Consider the following 23,513-nt stretch of genomic DNA (forward strand, 5'->3'; position numbering starts at 1 on the left):
AGATTCCCTATATCCTTGTTAATTAGGTCCATGATGATGCACTCCATAGCCTTACATATCAGACTCATCAGGCTAATGGGGTGATAATTCCCAGGGTCTGTAGTCACTCTCCCTTTATGAAGATGGATGACTGTAGCAGTGCACCATTTGGTAAGGACAAATCCCGAGGTGAGACTGTGATTGAGCAGGGCACACAGATGTGGTGCCAGTTCACTTTGTAGTTCATTTAGAACACATCCAAGGATATTGTTGGGTTCCATGGAAGATGTATTATTGCCTTTGGACAATGCAGCTTTAACATGTGCTGCAGTAATGCTGGGTGCCTGACATTCCTCCAGTATTATGATTGGTCCTTTATGGGGGGAGAGAGGGGTAAAGTTGGCACTGAATCTGTTGGCCAGTATGTTGGCAATATCTGTTGGCTCAGTATAGGAGGTACCATTGTGTAGTAACTCAGAGGAAACCTGGGTATTGCTGTGGAGATGTTTGATATAACTATAGAAGGCTTTGTGATTGTTTTCAGTGTCTGCTACAATTCTGCCTTCATGGTTGGCTTTAGAGGTTTTGATGAGGGATCTCAACATTTTGTTGTGGCTAATAAGGGAGTTTTTCTAGTCTTGGGACTTCACCTTTTTCTGCAACAGTTTTTTCCTTCTGTTGTAGAGTTTATTAATGGCAGGGGACCACCAGATTGGCTTCCTTTTTTTGGAGGAGAGCATCTTGGCTCTGTTGGGTATGGCTAGTTCCATGCATTTATGTACGTGTTTTTACAGTGCATTGGTGTATGATTCGGCAGTCATGCATCTATTTTCCAATGGCATGGGTGCTGTGAATTTAGCCACTTTGGTTTGTAGGAGCTCAAAGTCAGCTTTGCAGAAGTTTTTCATGGTGGTTACCTTTGCGGGGGTGTGGGTAAGATGTGGATTTCCAAGGTGATTAGTTTGTGGTCGGATCTAACCAGGGAGGAACTGACTATTGGTGTAGAGCAACAGTCGCCCATGTTAGGAATAACCAGGTCAAGGATTTTGCTTCCTCTAGTGGGGGTAAGAATGAGCTGATCCAGGGTGTTGGACTTGATGAATTCCAGGAACTGTTGGGCCAATGTATTGGTGCATGAGTAGTTTTTCCAGTTGATGGAGGGATAGTTGAAGTCACCTAGTATGAGAGTGTTGGGTTGGACCCTAATAGTTTCCAGGGTGCTTAAGAACATGGAGTGATTGTCTTGGGACATGGTTGGGGACCTATAGCAGGCTACAACTTGAATCATCATCTTACCCAATGTTAGTTGTACCTGAAGTATCTCAGATGAGCTATGCTGGTATACTAGACTGGAGGTGTGCATATCCGTTATGAATATGGAGACACCACCACCTTTGGAGCTTCGGTCCATGTTCTGGGGCAGTTGGAATGAGTTATAGCCTGGTATTGCAGAGATGCTTTCTGCTGCTTGAAAGCAGGTCTCTGTTACAGCACAAATGCTGATGTTTCCATTTTGAGGAGTGCTTCGAGCAAGTGCATCTTGAGATTTAGACTTCTAGCATTGAACAGCATAACCCTCAGATTGCATGTATTTATAGTTGTTATGGTGGTAATTTGGTCTTTGGAACATCACCTAAAAAAGGCACTATAGGGGTGGCAAGAGCCTTAGCCAGTACCCGGAAACCCAGGGGTGACAGATGCAGGCCATCTTTGGCAAAGCATTGAGGTCTGTCAGTCATGTCATTCCAAGCAGACAGATACTGGATCCCCTTAGAATGACACCAGAAACTTAGCCAATTGTTGAAGTCAATCATTTTCTGCTTGTACTGTGGTATAATTCTGGGCAACAGTAGGATGCTGTTCAGGGCTACTGTCATACCTGCCTGGGCCACACAATCCGAGAGATCCTCCATGTCTCTTTTCATGTAGTCCAGGGAGGTGCATCTCAGGTCATTCACACCCACATAGACAGTGACAGAGTCATACTTGTACTTGTTGTGGAGTGACCTGAGTGCGTGTGTTATTTGTCGGATTCTGACAACTGATAGACAGCTGACTGTTACATTCTCCTTATTCAACCTAGTGAGTGGGACATCAGTGTGCCTCACTATCGAGTCACCTATGATTAGTGTATTGGGCAAGCTGTTTTGCCTTAGGGGCTTAGTTTGAGGGGCATACTGTGTAGGTGAGCTATGTCTCTTGTGGTTTGTGCTGTGTTGTGGTGGCCGAGTGTGGTTCTGCCTTGGAGGTCTCTGCTGTTTAGGTAGATTTTTTTTGAGAGCCTCCATGAAGATGGGTGTGTGGTTTGTGTTTTTATGTGAGAGCTGTGATGGTAGGTGTTCTGGAGGGCTATGTATTGCATGTGGTATGGTGCAGGTGTTGACCTTCTCATCTTGACCAGCTATTCCGGTCTTGGCTTGAGAGTGCATGGCTTCCAATTTGGATATATAAGTGCATCTCTCACAAGTCTGAGTGTTGGGAGGTAAGAGGAGAGGGTTGTCTGTGTACATGAGGCAGTTGCTACACTGCATCAGAATGCCTGAGTTCACCAGGTTAATAGGAGAAAGCACAAGGAACTGACCTTTAGACATGCCAGGAGGGATGGTCATGATTACTAAGTACTGGAGCTGTTTCCTTATATATTCCTTTTACAGAAAAATATCACTCAAGGTGTCTGTGTCTGTACAGAGCACTGCCAAACAGTTGAGTGGAAACTAATACATAGACCCTGAAAATTTAAGGATGAAGTATTTAGGTAGATATGCTGAAGTTAGAAAGAAATCAAGCAGTACTTACTGACAAATAAAGAATTAGCTTCTCAAGAATTATGAAAAGAGGGGGGTTGCATGAATGACTACTGCCTGGCTACTACTAATGCTGGTCTCAGCACAGCTTCACTCTTTTGGGATACAATACTCCTTTGGTTCTTCTCTCACCAGAAGCAAAATTTTAGCATCAATCCCAAGAAGAGAAGCAGGCCATGGCCTGTTTGGTGATCTACAGTCTTGTCCCAGATGATGCATGGGTCTGCAGGCTTGCAGCCTTTTTCTGTTAGTTGCAACCAGACCGATAAGGTACATTAAGCACAGACACTCACTCCCCAACCAGAAAGAGTCAGAAATCAATGCTCTCTGCTTCTACTCTCACCAGGTTCAGAATATTAGCATAGATTCCAAGCTGTCACCTATAAAGCAGTTATTAAGCTTTCTGGTGATCAGCAGTCTCCAGAAAATAATGTAACTACACTCCTTCTCTCACCAGGAGAAAACAGAAGCACTAATCCCAAGATGACTACTGAGAGGCAAAATGTGGGCTGTGCAACAACTGGTGGTCTTGCAATAGATGCTTAAAGGTAAGATGAAAAAATGGCTTATCCTAAACACTGCAGTGCAGTGTACATGACAGGAATTAGATGTGAAAGTAGGTAACTTAAGTTTTACCTGTCTAAAACGTTAAGTTTTAGTGGAGAGTCACTATTTTTAAAACAGCAAGATAGATTGAAAGGGGGTTGTCACTTTTATATTCTGGCACTATGGAATACAGTAGGATGGCCAATAAATTTAAATAGTTGAATGGGAGTGATTTCACAAAATGATAATTTTGTGCTTACCCACACCAGCCAGTAAAAGCAGCGAGGAAATGAGATATATAGCCAAATTAACAAAAGGGTCAGGCAAGTAGAAAGACAGTGGTGGTTAAAAATACAACAGTGACTGGGTGGAAGAGTGGGAAAAATTTCTGTCTGACTGACACGAGACAGAGCTGTGGTCTCTCTTCAAGTTTTAATATGCAGTTAAAAGCAGAATACAAGTAACACACAGTGTAAAGAAAACAAACCACAGTATACAACATAAAAAAGGCAATAAAGTAATGCAAAATACAACTATAAAAAGCAAACTAACCTTTCCCTCACAGCAAACTGTAACAGTGTCTGGGTGAGTCTTTCCAGTAAAGCTCTGAAATGTTTTATTTTACCTGTTAAATAGAAGATTTAGTCCTAGCTCCATCCCCTCAGTTCACAGATGATTAACCTTAACTGCCCTATTCTAACTTATATATGACTCCTTAATTGACCTGTTTTAATTTCTGTCTGACTCACAAGAGACAGAGCTGTGGTCTCTTTTCAAGTTTTAATATGCATTAAAAATCAGAATACAAGTAAAACACAGTGTAAAGAAAACAAATCACAGTTTACAAAATAGAAAAAGGCAATTAAGTAATACAAAATACAACAAATAAAAAGCAAACTAACCTTTCCCTCCAAACTGTAGTAGATTCTGGGTGAGCTTTTCCAGTAAAGCCTGCTTACTCTGAGATCACACAATACCCAGGGAAAGGGAATAGTCCCCTACCCTGGGATTGTCCATCTCACACACCTGTCGATCATCTGTGTAGTTAACTAATTGACAACTAAGCAGATGTCAACTAAACAGGGATTTCTCTATATTCAGTTCCCTATATATATATATATATATATATATATATATATATATATATATATATATATATTTATTTATATTGTGTGTGTGTGTATATGAATAGATATAGATATATGTGTAAAATGTGTGTGTGTATTAACAGTTTTCAAATAAATTATACATAAAAAAGAACAAATATTTCAATAGGCATAGCAACAGCACTTCAGGTATTTCAGACCACATATGTATGCCTTTAACCATATCTTATCTAGCTTGTAGAATACCTACAAGATTACGTTGGAATAAAATATGTAAGACTTAAGGTCATTGTTGAAAATCACTATTGTGCTTTAAGTTTCATCTAACAGACACAATTTTAGTATTTTTACCTATTAACTAATTTGACAGTCTCTTCCCATACCTGATATCCGTGTGAACTTTCTTTTTGCCTAAGAGACTGTGATCTGAAATCTTAAAATATACACTCTTGGTTTTACCTTTCTAACCACAGGTGAACTCCTGTGACTGGAATATACACCATCTGGAGTCTTTAGTTTTACAGATAATTAATCCAGTTAGCAATTAAAAACAAGTGCTGATGCAGTCAGCAGCGATGCTCTCCTTTTGAGCTTATGTTTCCTGAGTTGTTAAAACATGTCTCAAAGAGCAATTAAAGGAGCTAGAATGTTTTTCCTTAAGCATCATGATCCCTTTTCCTCTGTGGCAAATCTTACAAGGGTTCTTATTAGCAAACTGAGACAAAGAGACATTCAGACAGACATACAGACAGAATGAAACAACAAAGTGACGTCTTTCATCAGTGCTCTGCTCTGAGATACTGTTTAGTCACATTGTTATTTGTTTTCTGATTGTTTTTACTTATCTTTAATGATTACAGACAAATAATGAACTGGCAGAGGATACAAGAACAGGCATAATAAGGATACTTGGAGTTCTTCTGCTGTGACGTAAGACCCTGTTAATCTGCCAGTGGAATCTAACTTCACTATACTTTGGCTACAATACCACCTTTCTGCCTAATCTAAGTAGTTTATCTTCTTTCCTGATTATTATTTTCCAATAAATATCAAAATGACTGCAGCTCTTTTGCCATTTTCACTTGATCAACCTTCATTGTGGAGGCTGAAACAGATTTTGCATTGCTTTTGCTCTTTATTTTTTGCCAGTTTATTCAGATTTATTTTGAGGTACTGAATATGGTGTGTGTCTGGGAGCACATCTGCCTGCAGAGGTTTACAATCAAAACGTGGAAATGCAGTTCGACGAAAACAGGTTTGTCGAACGTGTGTTATACCAGTGCCTATAATGTCAAACTGAAAATATATGACTTCATATTAGCAAAAGTGAGTACATATTTGCTAATATGACATTTTGAGTTGAGATCGAAGTACAGCGCGGATCAGGAAATGCTCCCTTTTCCTCACTGTAGTGCAATCTCAGAGTTAGTATATATACTATGCAGGCGGTATGGGGGTGTGAAGGGGAGGGTTCCCCCTGCTAAAATGTTCCTTCGACATTGGAACTTCCAGTGTTCGAATGTCACTTGCTGTGGTTACCATTTCCAACATTTTTCGTAATTTGGTATTACCAAAGTTGGAAAAATTAGCCAGTAATTTTTTTGAAAACTGTTTTGAGTTTCAACATTTTGATATTAAACTGCCACCAGGCGTGTGTGTGTGTGTGTGTGTGTGTGTGTGTGTGTGTGTGTGTGTGTGTGTGTGTGTGTGTGTGTGTGTGTGTGTGTGTGCATAAGCATGTGTGTGTAGAAAGAGAGAGAGACAATTTAATTATTTATTTATACATAGGTATGTACTAGGTTATTGGCCCGGGGGCCTATATAAGCCTAGCCAAAAAGATTTCCTGGCTTTCACCACCCAAGAAAATTATTTTCCTGTGCCCCTGAGAAGCAGTGCCACAGAAGTGATCCCTGGGTTGAATTTTCTATTTCCCATCCAGTCGTCAAGATTTTTCTTAAAGAGAGCCAGTGAGGAGCTTTGCTTGACATGAATGGGTAGTTTGTTACAGAGTATGGGAAGTCTCTGGGACAGGAATCTATCCCTCCAGTATGTTCTGTTTATTGTTTATTGTGGTGACAAGGTTTAGGTACCTGGAGCGTGTGGTTCCGAGAGATTGGGATTTCTTTAACTGTAGCATGTCCAACAGCTCTGGATTTGACATAGCTTTGTATGTTAGGCAGAGATCGCCTCTGAGTAGGCGATATGTTATGGAGTAGAGCTGGAGTTTTATGAGACAGTCTGCGTGTGGCATCTGTTTGAGGTCGGTAATCCTCTTAGTGAGGTATTTCTGTGGCCTTTCCAATTGTTGTAGGTGTCTTGTGTGATACATGCCAAACGGGGCATTGTACTGTATAATGGGTTTGGTGAGGGAATGAGAGGAAAAATGACCTCCTTTTTTCTAGAGGAGAACCTTTTTGTGATGAGGTGTGCCACGTAAAAGGACTTCCTCACTACTGTGGTGATGTGGTTATCAAAGGAGAGACTCCTGTCTACCTGTGTCCCAAGGTCTCTTATCACACTTTCAGTGTTTAGTGAGCTACCGCCTATGTGGTAGTTCATGGGTACTGAGTTTTTCCCAAAGGGGATGACAATGCACTTCTTGGCATTGAGTTTGACATCATGACTTTGACACCAAGCATCTGTCTCTGAGAGACCCTTTTGTAGAATGTCTACATCATTAGGTGATTCTATTATGGCTCCCAGTTTGCAGTCATTTGTGAACTTTGTTAGCCAAAGACTTTCTGTGTTGGTCTGCACCTCAGAGAAGTAGATGCCGAACAGGAGAGGACCCAGGACCGAACCCTGTGGTACTCCACTCGTCACTGGCCTGAAGTCGGACTTGGAGTCGGCTACTTTTACTGTGTGGGTTCTGTCAGTGAGCCAGCTGGCCACCCATCTTGTGATATATGCCCAGTTTAGTGAGTTTATATATAATTCCAGAGTGGGGGATGGTACTGAAAGCCTTGGCTTGGTCAAGATAGGCTGTGTGCACTACCTTGCCCTTGTCTAGTATTTGCTTCAAAGAAGTCCGTCAGGTTTAGTATACATGATCTACCTTTTACTAACCCAAACTGAGTGGGGTGCAGGGTTTGGAGGTTACCTATGTCTTTGTTTATAAGCTCCAAGATGATACGTTCCATGGCCTTGTAGACCAGGCTCATCAGGCTAATGGGGTGGTAGTTTCTGGGGTCCATGGTGGCACCCCCTTTGTGGAGGGGGATAACCGTCTCTGTGCGCCATTCAGTAGGCACATAGCCTGAGGTGAGGCTATGATAGAACATGGTACTTAGGTGGGGTGCCAGTTCGTTCTGTAATTTATGCAGTACGCAGCCTGGGATGTTGTCTGTTCCCATGGATGCTGTGGCCTTGGCTTTGGAAAGTGAGGTCTTTACTTGTTCATCTGTGATTACAGGGGCTTTGCAAAGATGGGCTCTTTGGAGAGTGAGAGGGGGGTAAAGTTAGCAGTGAACCTATCTGCCAGGATGTTGGCAATATCGGTTGGTTCTGTATATTTAGTGCCATTGTGTTATTGCTCAGAGCAGATCTGAGTGTTGCCATTGAGATTCTTGGCATAGCTGTAGAATGCATTGTGGTTGTTTTTGGAATTAGTGGCGATTTTCTTTTCATAACTGGTTTTGGAGGATTTTGTGAGGGACCTCAGCTTCTTGCTGAGGCTGACCAGAGAGTTCCTCCAATCTTAGGATTTTACTCTATTTTTGCAACAGCTTCTTCCTTCTGTTGTAGAGTTTGTTTATGGCAGTGGACCACCTGATTTGCTTCCTTTTTTTGGAGGATAGCATCTTGGTTCTGTTGGGGATGGCACAATCCTTGCACTCGTGTATGTGGTTATACAGTGCATTTGTGTAAGATTCAGCAGTCGGACCCCTATTTCCGTCTGCATGGGTGTCGTGAAGTTTGCCACTTCTATCTTAAGAAGCATGAAGTTGGCTTTGGAGTAGTTTTTGATGGTGGTTTCCTTAATGGGGGGTGGGATATGGATGTCTAGGGTGATTAGCTTGTGGTCGGATCTGACCAGTGAGGAGTTGACCTTATATTGTTAATGACCAGGTCCAGGATATTGCTGCCCCTGGTGGGGGTGTGGACAAACTGGTCCAAGGCGCTGGAATTTATGAATTCCAGAAAACGTTGAGCGAATGAGTTGGTACATGAGTAGTTTTCCCAGCTGATGATGGGGTATTTGAAATTGCCTATAATTAAGGTACTGGGTTGTACCTTAATATTTTCCAGTATCTTAAGAAATGAAGAGTGGGAATCCTGGGGCATGGTGGGGGATCTGTAACAAGCTACAACCTGGACTGCAGTCTTGCCCAGTGTTAGTTGCACTTGGATAACTTCGGATGCATTATGTTGAGCAACTAGCCTGGAGATGTGGATATCCTTAATGAATATGGACACACCTCCACCTTTAGTGTTTCGGTCCAGGTTAGGTGGCCGAAAGGTGTGGTTTGAATTATAGCCTGGTAATGCAGGGGTGCTCTCTGGAGCCTTGAACCAGGTCTCTGTCACTGCACAGATGTCGATGTTCTCCATTTTAAGGAGTGCCTCGAGTGAGTGCATTTTGAGGTTATGACTTCTAGTATTGAGTAGCATTACCCTCAGAGTTTGCTTGCTTGTACCTGTTACAGTGGTAAATTTAGCATTTGAACCTTGCCTAAAAAGGCACTACAGGGCTGCCAAGAGCCTTAGCCAGTATCCAGAATCCCACAGGCGACAGGTGCAGGCTATCTCTGGCAAAGCATCATGGTCTGTTGACCATGTCGTCCAAGGCAGACAGATACTGGTTCATATATATATATATATATATATATATATATATATGTATATATAAATATATATATATATATATATATATATATCTTTATTTATTTTTTTGACATTTGTTTACCTGGATAGTCCGACAGGGCAGATGCCCACTTTCAGTGGTGGCCCAGGGAGAAAACCTCCAATAAATACAAACAGAACAAAATAACTCAAAAACATAACATAAAATAAAAACATGTCTAGTATGATGTAAGGTAATTGGAAGTAGAAATGAACATATGTACATGAATAAACACTTTAAAATACATATTAATTATACAACATTTGCATACAATGGTTGATACAGGATTTCCTTAGAGTGATTTGAGTTAGGTAGCTATACAAATCTATGTGAAAAAGTGAACAATGTCTAAGGTATAGTTGAGGATTTAAGATAATTGAATATTTATTGCATGAGTCCATCGAGGATATATATATATATATATATATATATATATATATATACACACACACACACACACACACACATAAATATACACACACACACACACACACACACACACACACACCAACTCCCACAGCTCAGAGAAGAGGAAGAAAGTGATAAAAATGTAACGCACACCTTGTCTCTCTTTTCCAGGCCAAAACACCAGTACAAGATGCTGATGGTTTTTCAGTGATGTTATTTTGAATGATAACCTATATTCAAAGAAACTCAATAAGCTTACTATGCCTGTTTTGTGGTAGTGATTGAAGGAGAAAGTAATAATGTTACTGATAGTAGACTTCTCTTGCTGTTTGTGGTTTCTCATGCAACTTTAATGTTGGGATAGCCATCGTCAGTACTGAGGTAGAGTGGAACGCCCAGGTCTAAAAATGATCTCAGATAACTAGTTCTAAACTTATATGGCTGTTACTGTGTTTGAATTTGAATGATTTCTCAGCCAGTGGGCTAATTGTGGCTAGCAGAAGCACGTATTCTTCACAATGACATCATCTTCTGCCCTATTTCTTCCAAAATGAAGTGCCACATAGTGTGCATGTATTAGTGACCCCTGAATAATTGCAACATTGTGTCAATTTAGATGAGGCTAGTGAAATATAAATGAAATATAAAGGAATGATGGATTTATAAAAATAGTGTGCACATGAATAGCAATTTAAAATTTTAGGAAACTGCATTAAGAACTTCACACAACATGGCATAATTCCAGATTTAAACTGAAAGTCTCTGTGCCTAAAAGGATCACTGCATGACCTTGGAGTGTGTTATTGCTGTATGTGTTGCAGTTAAAGTTGTAAAGTGAAATGAACTGAGCAATGGAACAAATGAATTGTTGGTTGTCAAAGAATAAGAAACAGTGGTAGGAAAACGTAAGACTAGATGAGTTGGTTGCATATATAACTGACTTGTTTAATAGCTTGCTACACCTAGAAACAGTGGTAGGAAAATATAAGACTAGATGACATGGTTGCATATATAACTGACTTGTTTAATGGCTTGCTACACTTTGAAACAGTGGAAGGAAAATTTAAGACTAGACGAGACGGTTGTGTATATAACTGACTTGTTTAATGGCTTGCTACACCTAGAAACAGTGGTAGGAAAACATAAGACTAGATGAGATGGCTGCATATATAACTGACTTGTTTAATGGCTTGCTACACCTTTAGGTCTAGGTGAGATGGTTGCATATATAACTGACTTGTTTAATGGCTTGCTACACCTAGAAACAGTGGTAGGAAAATATAAGACTAGATGAGATGGTTGCGTATATAACTGACTTGTTTAATGGCTAGCTACACCTAGAAACAGTGATAGGAAAACATAAGACTAGATGAAATGGTTGCATATATAACTGACTTGTTTAAAGGCTTGCTACACCTTTAGGTCTAGATGAGATGGTTGCATATATAACTGACTTGTTTAATGGCTTGCTACACTTCGAAACAGTGGAAGGAAAATATAAGACTAGACGAGACGGTTGAGTATATAACTGACGTGTTTAATGGCTTGCTACACCTAGAGACAGTGGTAGGAAAACATAAAACTAGATGAGATGGCTGCATATATAACTGACTTGTTTAATGGCTTGCTACACCTTTAGGTCTAGGTGAGATGGTTGCATATATAACTGACTTGTTTAATGGCTTGCTACACCTAGAAACAGTGGTAGGAAAATATAAGACTAGATGAGATGGTTGCATATATAACTGACTTGTTTAATGGCTTGCTTCACCTAGAAACAGTGATAGGAAAACATAAGACTAGATGAAATGGTTGCATATAGAACTGACTTGTTTAAAGGCTTGCTACACCTTTAGGTCTAGATGAGATGGTTGCATATATAACTGACTTGTTTAATGGCTTGCTACACCTTTAGGTGCTACCCCATGTGGTATGGCATGAAGTGCAGCTGTGATTGCATACAGCTACTAAAAGAAATGTTAATAATTCTTTATCACTGTATCATATGTAATGTGTGGTGCTGTAAAAAAGCTGCTTATGATAGGGGGGGGTCTTAGACCTCAATGAATAATTCCAGGCTTCAAACAGTGAACATCCGGAGTTAGAGAGAAATGCATACTTGTTACTGAGGTACACCATTATTAGCACATCGGCTTCATGTGGATTACAGTTCAGGTTTTCATTTGAAGCAGAGCACTAAACACCAGGTAAATGAGGTTTTTTTTTCATCACGCTTTATAAAGTTCATCACATTTTTAGACTCTATTGGGGAGGTGCAGTCAGTAATGTAACTATATACAACTGAATGGAGTGTTTCATGCCATTTTATATTGTGGACATGGTGGTGCTGCCAAGTTCCGCATCACTTATATATTTTCATTAACATTCCCAAGGGTAAAATGCCTTGCATGGGTAAGAATGAAGGTCAAGTGCAACGGAATAAAAATGACTCTAACTCTTCTTCTGTAGCTTGTTAGATTAATGTGTGTGTGTGTGTGTGTGTGTGTGTGTGTGTGTGTGTGTGTGTGTGTGTGTGTGTGTGTGTGTGTGTGCACGCGTGTATGTTTGTGTGTAATATAGCTCTATATGTGTGTGTGTGTGTGTGTGTGTTTGTGTTTGTGTGTGTGTGTGTGTGTGTGTGTGTGTGTGTGTGTGTGTGTGTGTGTGTGTGTGTGTGTGTGTGTGTCTGTGTGTGTGCATGTGTGTGTGTGTTGTGTGTAATATAGCTGTGTGTGTGTGTGTGTGTGTGTGTGTGTGTGTGTGTGTGTGTGTGTGTGTGTTTCTGTGATTCATACTGTTTGCTGAAATGACTCAAGGTCAACTTGAACATAATCAAATACATAAGGGAGAATTTTCAGAAGGTCTACGTGTCACAAAGCTGATTTTAGCCGAAATGGATTATTGCCTAGGGCAACCATTCAGACTATTGACTGTACTTCAAAAGAAGAAGAATGGTTTCTGCACTGTGAGACTCCGATATTACTGCACTTTAGTATTCTCTTTTCTCTTGTAATGAACCATGGAGTTAATGACAAAACACATCCCTTTTTACAGTCTTACAGACATCTTGTTCATTTGTTGAAGTACTACAAAGTAGACAGTGATAAACATAGTAATTCTGATAAAGTAAAACAGACTAAAAATGTTCACAAATAATGAAAAGCTCCTTTTTACAGGAGATAACATATTTCAGTCTAAATCGTCTTGTCATTAATGTGTCATGAATTTCTGATGACATTTCAGTTATCAGTCATAGACATTTAAAGGTAAACGCTCAAGTTTTGTTAATGAATGTCAACATTTTTCAAATGTTATAATTTACAGCTCTATTACACTACTAATGTGTGTATAATCGCCTTATGACACTAATTTTTTTCAGTCCTTCTGAAAACTGCTTGTCCTAGGAAGGGCTGCAGTGGTAGCAAGCAAAGCAGGGTAATTCCAGACTTCCCAATCCCTGCTAATAGTCTCCATCTCATCCTGTGGGGCACCTGGATATTCCCAAGAAAAGTGAGTGATATAATTGTTCAGCAGAGTTTGGGACAGTCCATTGTGCTACATCTGGTACATCTGCTATGGGAGATACACTAGAGACATCCTTACAAGGTGCCCAAACCACCTCAACTGATTTCTCTCAACACAAATCATCAGAGGCTACATTCTGTGTGATATTCTAGACTGCAGAGCTCCTTACACTTTCAGAGAATGACAGTGAATCCATCTAAACAGTGACTGGACCTCACTTTTATCCTTTCAGTCAGTGCCAGAGATCGTGACCAGAGATAAGGATGACAATATAAACTGACTTGTAAACTGAGAGATTTGTCTATCAATTCCCACTTCATCACCATATTCTAGTACCAGAACTATAGCTAGCGCATCTAACACACTGTGAAGTTCCCCAAATTGGAGTCCCTCGATTTAAAGGTGTGGAGCAAGAAAAACAAACCAAAATAAATAAATAATCAAATAAAATAAAAACATTCCTCTATAGTCTGAAATTGCCGAAGTTGTATGTTATAAATGTAAAACCTGCTACAGTTAATCCATGATTCAGCACTTCAGTTGTGACTGCACATACAGTATCAGCATTCAGTCATGAAACTGCAATATCCTTATAGCTTCATAAAGCAATGGTAGTTCTACACTCCTGCACATTCAGCACCTGATGATCACTCTTCCTAGTAGCATGCCCCTTCACCTCGCTATAATTACAGTTCTGCTAGTACAATGCATATGGTACCATTGCAGCTGCACCCATCTGGTCAGTCCCCGAATCCCCTCTGTCTTCACTCATGAGCAAGACTCCAAGATACTTAAACTCCCCCACCTAAGGCATCTGTTCCCTCTTTATCCACCTTAAAGAACTTGCTTTCCATCTTTGCTTTTCGTAGCACTTTCAACTGTACCTTTTCTGGATTTTTTTTCAGTCTTTAAAGCTGTCATATACCTGACGGTGTATGCTTTTGTGATAATTGTTGACACTTCACTGTTTATTTCAGCTAACTACCTACTTCACTTCCTTCCTGCTACGTTCTTCTTCTCCTCCTGCAAACATTCATGTCATCCAGTATTGCTTCTCTGATTTGCCACAAAAGGTAGTTCCTCTTCTGAGCCATTTTCATGCCACTGTTTCATCCTTTCCTTAATATTGTCACTCATTTCCACATAATTTCCCCTCCTGTAGGTTAGTCTTCCATCTCATGTTATCTACCTATCATTTTAGATTCTGCTTTGAACAAAAGTGATGAACTATTGCTTTCTGCTACTGCTGCCTTCACTTTCCACACCCACAATCCCTTGGTCAGATTTATATCCACTACATTCTTCTACTTATTTGGCTGTTTCACTCAGTGTACTTCCCACCCCTATAGTGCCTTTTTTAGACAAAGTTCAAATGACAAATTCAGCACTGTAACAGGTACAAGCAAGCAAACTCTGAGGGTAATGCTACTCAATACTAGAAGTCTAGACCTCAAAATGCACTCACTCGAGGCACTCCTTAAAATGGAGAACATCGACATCTGTGCAGTGACTAAGACCTGGTTCAAAGCTCCAGAGAGCACCCCTGCATTACCAGGCTATAATTCATAACACACCTTTCGTCCACCTAACCTGGACCAAAACACTAAAAGTGGAGGCATGTCCATATTCATTAAAGATGTCCACACCTCCCGGCTAGTTGCTCAGCATAATGCATCCAAGATTATCCAAGTGCAACTAACTCTGGGCAAGACTGCAATTCAAATTGTAACTTGCTACAGATCCCCCATCATGCCCCAGGATTCTCACTCCTCATTTCTTGATACACTGGAAAATATTAGGGTACAACCCAACACCCTAATAATGGGTGATTTCAACTACCCCACTATTAAATGGGAAAACTACTCATGTACCAACACTTTTGCTCAACGTTTTCTGGCATTCATAAATTTCAATACCTTGGATCAACTTATCCACACCCCCACCAGGGGAAGCAATATCTTAGACCTGGTCATTACCAACATGGGCAACTGGTGTTCCACACCAGAGGTCAATTCCTCATTGGTCAGATCCGACCACAAGCTAATCAGCCTAGACATCCACATCCCTCCCCCACCCCCCATTAGGGAAACCACCGTAAAAAATTTCTCCAAAGCCAACTTCATGCTTCTTAAGACAGAAGTGGCAAACGTCATGACACCCATGCAGACGGACAATAGAGATACAACTGCTGAATCCTACAAAAATGCACTTTATAAGCACTTACACTAGTGCATGGATCATGCTATCCCTAACAGAACCAAGATGCTATCCTCCAAAAAAAGGAAGCCAATCTTGTGGTCCCCTGCCATAAACAAACTCTACAACAGAAGAAAGAAACTTTTGCAAAAAAGAGTAAAATCCCATGACTGGAAGAACTCCCTGGTCAGCCTCAGTAAGAAGCTGAGATCCCTAATAAAATCCTCCAAAGCTATTTATGAAAACAAAATCACCACTGATTCTAAAGACAACCACAAAGCATTTTATAGCTATGTCAAGAATCTCAATGGCAACACTCAGATCTGCTCTGAGTTACAGCACAATGGCACTAAATATACAGAACCAACTGATATTGCCAACATCCTGGTATATAGGTTCAGTGCTAACTTTACCCCCCCCCCCACCACCTAAAGGGCCCATCTCTATACCGGAAGAATGCAAAGTTCCTGTAATCACAGCTGCACAGGTAAAAAACATACTCTCCAAAGCCAAGAACACAGCATCCATTGGGACCTGACAACATCCCAGGCTACATTCTACATGAACTACAGAATGAACTGGCACCCCACCTTAGCACCATGTTCAATCATAGCCTCACCTTAGGCTTTGTGCCTACTGAATGGTGCACAGCGACGGTTATCCCACTCCACAAAGGGGGAGCCACCACTGACCCTGGGAACTATCGCCCCATTAGCCTAATGAGCCTGGTCTGCAAGGCCATGGAATGTATCATCATGGAACTTATAAACAAATACATTGGTAATCTCCAAACTCTGGAATTCATCCAGTTCAGGCTTGTAAAAGGCAGATCATGTCTCCTAAACAAGATTGACTTCTTTGAAGCAGTCACCAAAGCCATAGACGAGGTTAAGATGGTTCACAAAGCCTATCTAGATCTCACCAAGGCTTTTGACACCATCCCCCACTCTGGAATTATAGATAAACTCACCAAACTAGGTATAAATCTCTGTCACACAAGATGGGTTGCCAACTGGCTCACTGACAGAACTCACACTATGAAAGTAGTAGACTCAGAATCCGACTTCAGACCAGTGACAAGTGGAGTACCACAGGGTTCAGTCCTGGGTCCTCTCCTGTTTGGTATCTACTTTTCTGAAGTACAGGCTAACACAGGAGGTTTTTAGCTAACAAAGTTTGCAGATGACTGCAGACTAGGAGCCATAACTGAAACTCCTAATGATGTGGACATCCTACAAAAGGGCCTCACTGAGACAGATGCCTGGTGTCAAAGCCATGGCCTCAAGCTCAGTGCCAAAAAGTGCATTATCATCCCCTTTGGTAAAAACTCTGTCCCCATGAGCTATCACATAGGTGGTAGTCTACTTAACACCAAAAGTATGATAAGGGACCTTGGGACACACCTGGACAATAGTCTGTCCTTTTATAATGACATCACCACAGTAGTCAGGAAATCCTTCTACGTGGCACACCTCATCACAAAAGGTTTTTCATCCAGAAAAAAAAGAGGTCATTGTTCCCCTCTACTTGTCACTCATTAGACCCATTATAGAGTACAATGCCCCTTTTGATATGTACCTCACAAGACATCTACAGCAACCGGAAAGGCCACAGAAATACCTCACATAGAGGATTATCAGCCTCAAACAGATGCCCTACACAGACCGTCTCAAAAACACCAGCTTTACTCCGTCACATATCACCTACTCAGAGGCGATCTCTGCCTAACATACAAAGCTATGTCAAACCCAGAGTTCAGCTGTTGGACATGCTCCACTTAAAGAAATCCCACTCCCTCTGAGCTACATGCTCTAGGGACCTAAGCCTTGTCATCACAATAAACAAAATATGCTGGAGGGATAGATTCCTGTCCCAGAGACTTCCCATACTCTGTAACAGACTACCTATCTATATCAAAAAAAGCTCCTCATTAGCACTCTTCAAGAAAAATCTTGATGATCTGATGGGAAATAGGAACAACAACAAGGAAATTCATCCTGGGGATCACCTCTTTGGCTCTGCTTGACAGGAGCACAGGAAAATAATCTTCTTGGGTGGCAAAAGCCAGGGTACCTTTTTGACTAGGCTTGTATAAGTCCTAGGGCTGATAGCCTAGTACCTACCTATGAACATTTTTTACATTCATCCTGAAGTTTTTCTTTGCTGTATTTCTGGACTTGAATGGCCTTCATACAATGTGACTTATTTCCTCCCTCTCCTTCCACACCTTGTTTAAGTTTGTAGTAATACATGGATGTTGTACTCATCCGGCCTTATCTTCAGTTTTCATGTTTAACTTGAGCCTAGTTGGCATAGATACAACAAGCATCGAGTATATATATATCTGTTTTGTTATATTTGTTGTATGATGTCAGTGTTAAACCAACGCCTCATTCTTTTTATCAGGCTCTAAAACATTCATCAAACTCCTCATTTCCTGCTTCCTGCATGTGCTTGCCCTGGATACCAGTAGTAACCATAATAAGGCCACCAAGCCTTCAGCTGATTTTGTAAAGATACTTTTTTCTATGTTCAGCCTCTTTCACCATTTCATCATCACTAAAGTTTGACCCTATGTGTAGAAAAAATGTCATGACTCCTTGTTCCTTCCCAATACATTCATCATTACTGGTGGTGTCCTCTCAAGTGGTCTCTTTTGTTTCTTCCTTTGTCTCCATACTTTACACTGCTTAAGTTATTAGATGCCAATAATAACTTCAGATGTTTCTACAAATGTATCCTAGTGATGTCTTCAGGTGTCCAATATAGCTTGTTCATATTTGTATTAATAATTCCAAAACCACACAACATAGAAGCTATTGAAATACTTCACCTTAAAGCTTACATGATGGGCAACACCACTGCACTGATATCTGACCTCTGTCTAGTGCAAATGCATACAGATGGACAAACAAAATACTGCTGACAGTATATGTGTAGCTTAAGTCGATACAAAGCTATTTTAAGTTGTTTACAAAATATTACATGATTAATATTTACTGTGTTTATTAGGACTTATAAGACCTATAACCTAATGAACACTATCACTGTAATGTGAAGACATAACTTAAATTTCTAAAAGAAAAGTTCAGGATGCAGTAATATGAAATTAGAATACAGAACTTGGGAGCTCTGTTGGAGTGAATGAGTTAATGAATTTCCCAGTAGTACTAGACAAATGTCTCTTCAGTCATTTGCAGAGTTGTCTGTCAGCAGTTTCCTCATATGTCACTATATGGATATGTCTTTGTCTTCTATTGTAAATAGCAACAAAAAATAAGAGTAAGTAGTGATTAAGAATTTATGAAAGAAGACTGGCTCTCAGTCGTTTGCTCCATTACTGTTCCTTAAACTATCATTGCTACTCAAACTGACTTTACTTGTAAAATACCTTCATATGGTCATCTTGAGACATGATGAATTGTCAGACAATGTCAAGCTGCGATTTCTTTACCTGTATCGCAATTGTGTTGGAATGATGTAGCTCCATCCATTAAGCGCCTGCATCTTTCTGCAAGTGTTCCTGTCATGGTCATAACTTGCAAGCCTGCTACACAATGCTATCAATTCATTATGTATAGCAGTTCTGTTGACTGCATTTGGGCTCCATAGAAAAACATCTTTGTGTATTAACTGTTTTTGTTTTGCTTTGTAACTTATTACTACTGTTACATGTAGTACTACTTCCTTCCTTTATACAACCATAACTATCATTACCTGTGGCAATTAATCTGCATTCGCTCATTTTTGCTGTTATTGCATTGTTCTTTAATGTTTTGTAATATTTTATGAACATATTGCAAGTGGGAGGGGGAAAACATGCCATTGTGCACTAAACTTTCCCAAAAGAAACACATTATATTTGAAATAAAAATGAACTGACATTGCTTCTTTCTTCTTTTTTTTTTCTCCTTACCTTTTAATGGCAACAATTTTATTTCTGCATCTCCCCTTATATACCTTTCCAAATGAACCTGCAGATAGTAAAAAAGAGCAATGAATAAGTCGCACGCACTAGAAGTGCAATTATCTATATAGTATAGCAAATGTGAGCACTGATATACTGTTTTACCTGTTCCGATAATCTCATGAAATTCAATGTCAGACAGCTGAAGATGAAAATGGGACGGTAAGCTGGCACGTAAAAGAAGGACGTCTGCTTTTTCTGCAGGTGAGGAAAAAAAAACAGTTTATATCATAGGTAGAATATAAAATACTAAATAGTGCACAAAGAAATAACATTTTTTTGTATATAGATTGTTATTTTCCTCATTCTACATGCCTCTTCATACTCTTTTTGCTAGATCAATGGTTCCATCTTCTAAGTATTGTTAGATCATTTCTTATTTTTGCCATACTTACCTTCAAACGTCTGCTATCTGGCTTGAGTTGTATTAATCTCAAAAGTACAATTTTGAACATGCAATACAGAGATCTTGGTGATGATATGCAAGTTTTGTATTTTGTGTTTTGTATTAACTTTAATTAAAAGAAGGTATCACGAGAAAATAAGTTAAACACACAGAATGGTTAGTTTAATCAAAAGTATAACTCTGATTTATTCTTTGTGGTAAAATGCAATTTGCCTGCTGTTAGGAACATTTTTATAAGTTAAAAAACATACAACTTCACAACTTTTAATAAAGCATTTTCAATGAAGAAGATCACAAAAATGCTGAAAACAATGTATTCTTTGAACTCTATGAAACATGTGATCTACTCTGGTACATCGGGAAGCTTAAATTGATTTTGTGCATTCCTTTGCTTAATGTTCTTCTTAATAATTAACTTAATTGTCCTTGATTAACCTGATATAAAATGTAATTGCCACAAAACTAAGCTTAGTGCATGATACATTTTGAAGAGAATGTACCAAACTATTCTTCCTAGCTACAGTAAATCTAACTATGTGCACTTTTGTCATTTAAATGGCTATTTAAAAATTCACAGGTCCTGTACTTCTAATATGTTATTTATTCGTTTCTTAACCAAGTGGGGTAGGCTGGTCCAGAGCCATACATAAGGCCAAACACAAGAAAAGCATGTGTTCATTACAGAAACTTACAAGAACTGTCCTTAGTAAAGAAGAACAGGAAATGCGTTTGCTACATTGAAGTAGTTACAGCATCTAACAAATGCAGGATGCAGAGCCTACACTCATTTGCAATAAATGCTTATTGTACATAGTAAACTAAAGTTACAAATCCTCCAGTGATACTTGTAAAAAGGCCAAGAACAAGAAGTGACCATCAATGTGTAGCAGTGTAAAATACAATGAAAGGTTTACAAGGTTACTAACAACTTCAGCTGCTACGGCACTGCATTCCTGCTAAAGGATGACCAGTGGGACTGCAATTTTAATTGGCAGAGAAACCCTTCATTAAATATCTCTAGTTTATATGACTTCTTAGACAGACTAGAACAGAACTTCACATAGCCACCTAGCTTAGAGAATGAATTTTCATTGTAATTGTTGGCAAAATTTGGCTATTTCAGCTTGACAAATGCCTCAGCTTATTAAAGAAAACATGCCAGACTTGCAGACTGAAAGAGAGTTCCAGATAGCCAGACCTAGCTTATAAAATGCATTTTCATGGTTATGGATAGTAAATATGGGATTTTTCTGCTTTACAGGTGCTTCAGTCTGCAACTGAAAATGTATTAAAGAGAACAGTGCAGTTAATGTTAATGACACAGTTAAGGAGCACAGAGGACCAATAGATGGATATTTCTGCTACAGGAGATAAATTGATAAATCTTATCTAGATTGTGTTGAAAATTCCAAACGTCTTGTAAGTAGGCTTATTTTCAAGTGCAAATATAAGATGATCCTTCCCAAGGGCACAAATAACCTCAACAGTGTGTGGCGCTATAAGCAACCTTTACCTGTTTTTGCATGGTGCCTATGAAAGGCAATATGGTGTGTAAAGTTAAGCCACACATGCTTTTTTTTAAAGAGGGGACCTGAAGAATAAGTAGAGCTTGAATCTGGCAGTGGTGATCCCCTTTTAGTACCAAAGAGTAATGAAAACTTTGAAGCCATTTAAAATAAATCTATGCCTCCAAAATGAGTCCCAGGTTTTTTTTTTAGTTGGACTGTAGAACTGCAGTGAAATCAGATGCATTATTATAGCATACAGGGAAACAGTCAGGACTGGAAGGTCCTGTACAGATATCAAATGATAGTTCAGGGACTTACAAAACTTGAAGCGATCTAAAATTGACCTTGCAACTGGAGTAGTCTGAGTCTGCACCCACCTACAAGGAGATTCATAAAAAAAACTTAAAATTGACCTTGTAGCTGGAGTAGTTTGAGTCTCCACCCACCCACAAGGAGATTCATAAAAAAAAAAAAAAAAAAAAAAAAAAAAAAAAACATGAAGTGAAAAAGTACATTTTGTATTATAACAAAACAAAATCATAAATTACTCCACCAATGTGTTGTGTTTTAGCATTTTTGACAACACACATAAAACAATGGACATTTTAAATATATAAATTAAATCACGTGGATAATTAACTAGCCAATCAATTTGCCACACAAAACAGTAAATGAGTTTACAAATGAGTCCATACAAAAGTCATCTTCTCCTCTTTAACACACATTTGCTGCTTAAATGTCCATTTAATCCAAGGAAACACCCTGCATTTAATCTGCAGTCCAGGTTTCCTGCATTCTAAAATGGCATTCATGCCACCACCCCTAAAATCATGCTCAATTTGATCAAAGACTAAAAAATTAAATTTTTTAAAGTCTTACATTCAGAACTGTGTTTACCAAATGCAGTTGTAACATTTTTATTTTTTAACAGAAATCTGATGTCCACATATTCTTTCTGCAGATGTCCTCATGGTCTTACCCACTTAAAATGCCTCATAACCTGAGCACGTTGTAAAGAAACCAAACTTACCAGTTTACATGTGAATGTTCCCTTTGCTTCAGAAAACATAATTAACACTGCTGACTGAAACATGGAAAATTGTAATTTATCTGCACTGTTTACAATTAAACATGGAAAATGCGTTCCTGTTTACAAATAACCTTGTGGATCACATCTTTGTTTTCTAAAATACCATGCAAATTACATCCTCTTCTATTAATAAGCCTAGAAAAATGTATTACTACATTCTTAAGATCAGAATTTCCCCATAGGATTAACAAATTATTTTACCAATGTTAAGATATCTACTTAATCTGAAACAAAGGGCAGTATTTCCTTCTCAAGCACAGATTTCTCATCATCTGAAGTCAATAATACATTTTTAGTATGTACAGGATGGCAACTTTGAATGTGTAAATATTAATTAATAAATGTCTCTTTCCTAAAAACAGATGAAACAAAATCATCTTTACTAGAATTGATGGTTATCGTTACATCCAAATATGCAAGTCCATTCCTACTGCAGTTATAAGTGAATTTTAAAAAATTGTGGCTCTGATTTAAAAACAACAACTCTTCCAATTGATCTATTGTACCCTTCCATGTGAAGGAAAAAAAGCATATCAGTAAAGCCTTTTATGCAATTCATGTTTGTATCATACCTCATCTCCCAATTCAACTAATACCAAATTGCCAAATTCTAGAGCCATAGCAGCCCCTGACGCAACATCAAATATCTTGTCAAAATATATGCTGTTAAATGTGAAAAAATTCTAATACAATATCAATCCATGTGCACAGAAAGTAAAAAAATTGATAATTTTTAAATAAGAAAACAAAACTATTTCAGCATATCTACACCTTGATTTTTTTCACATAAGAGTGTATCCTAATAAGCTGATTAGAGATGTTTACAATGAAGTCTTGAGTGGAAGGAATGGGGGAATATGCCTCTATTTTGAAAGGTGGCTTAAATACTAATTCTGCTGTTTCCAAAGAAGACTGCATGTATGATGGTTTTATTTTGATTCATTTAGTAGATTCAGTTGTGTATTAACATTGTTAAAAATAACTGCAAAATCCTATGGGGAAATTCTGTCTTTAAGAATGTAGTATGAAATTTCCCTTGGTTTATTAACAGAAGAGGATATAATTTTAAAGGTCTATTAGCAATAAGTTTTAAACATGAAGTCATTACTCAAGCAAAATGAAGCATATGAAAAGT

The 23,513-nt window shown here is 39.0% G+C and overlaps 1 protein-coding gene across 2 annotated transcripts in view; it reads right to left on the minus strand.

Moving 5' to 3' along the window:
• Nucleotides 1–23,513, minus strand: part of LOC122813471 (serine/threonine-protein kinase TNNI3K) — a 2,121,983-nt gene that overhangs the window by 1,178,679 nt on the left and 919,791 nt on the right. For both annotated transcript variants that reach the window (XM_044085806.1, XM_044085805.1), the window contains exons 14-15: nucleotides 19,480–19,572; nucleotides 19,324–19,381 (exon numbers count right to left, since the gene is read on the minus strand). In XM_044085806.1, the coding sequence (XP_043941741.1) occupies nucleotides 19,324–19,381; nucleotides 19,480–19,572 (151 nt within the window). The remainder of the gene's footprint in view (nucleotides 1–19,323; nucleotides 19,382–19,479; nucleotides 19,573–23,513) is intronic.

Source organism: Protopterus annectens, chromosome 10.part0 (genome assembly GCF_019279795.1).
Source record: "Protopterus annectens isolate FY-2018-M chromosome 10.part0, PAN1.0, whole genome shotgun sequence".
NCBI classification, from domain to species: domain Eukaryota; kingdom Metazoa; phylum Chordata; order Ceratodontiformes; family Protopteridae; genus Protopterus; species Protopterus annectens.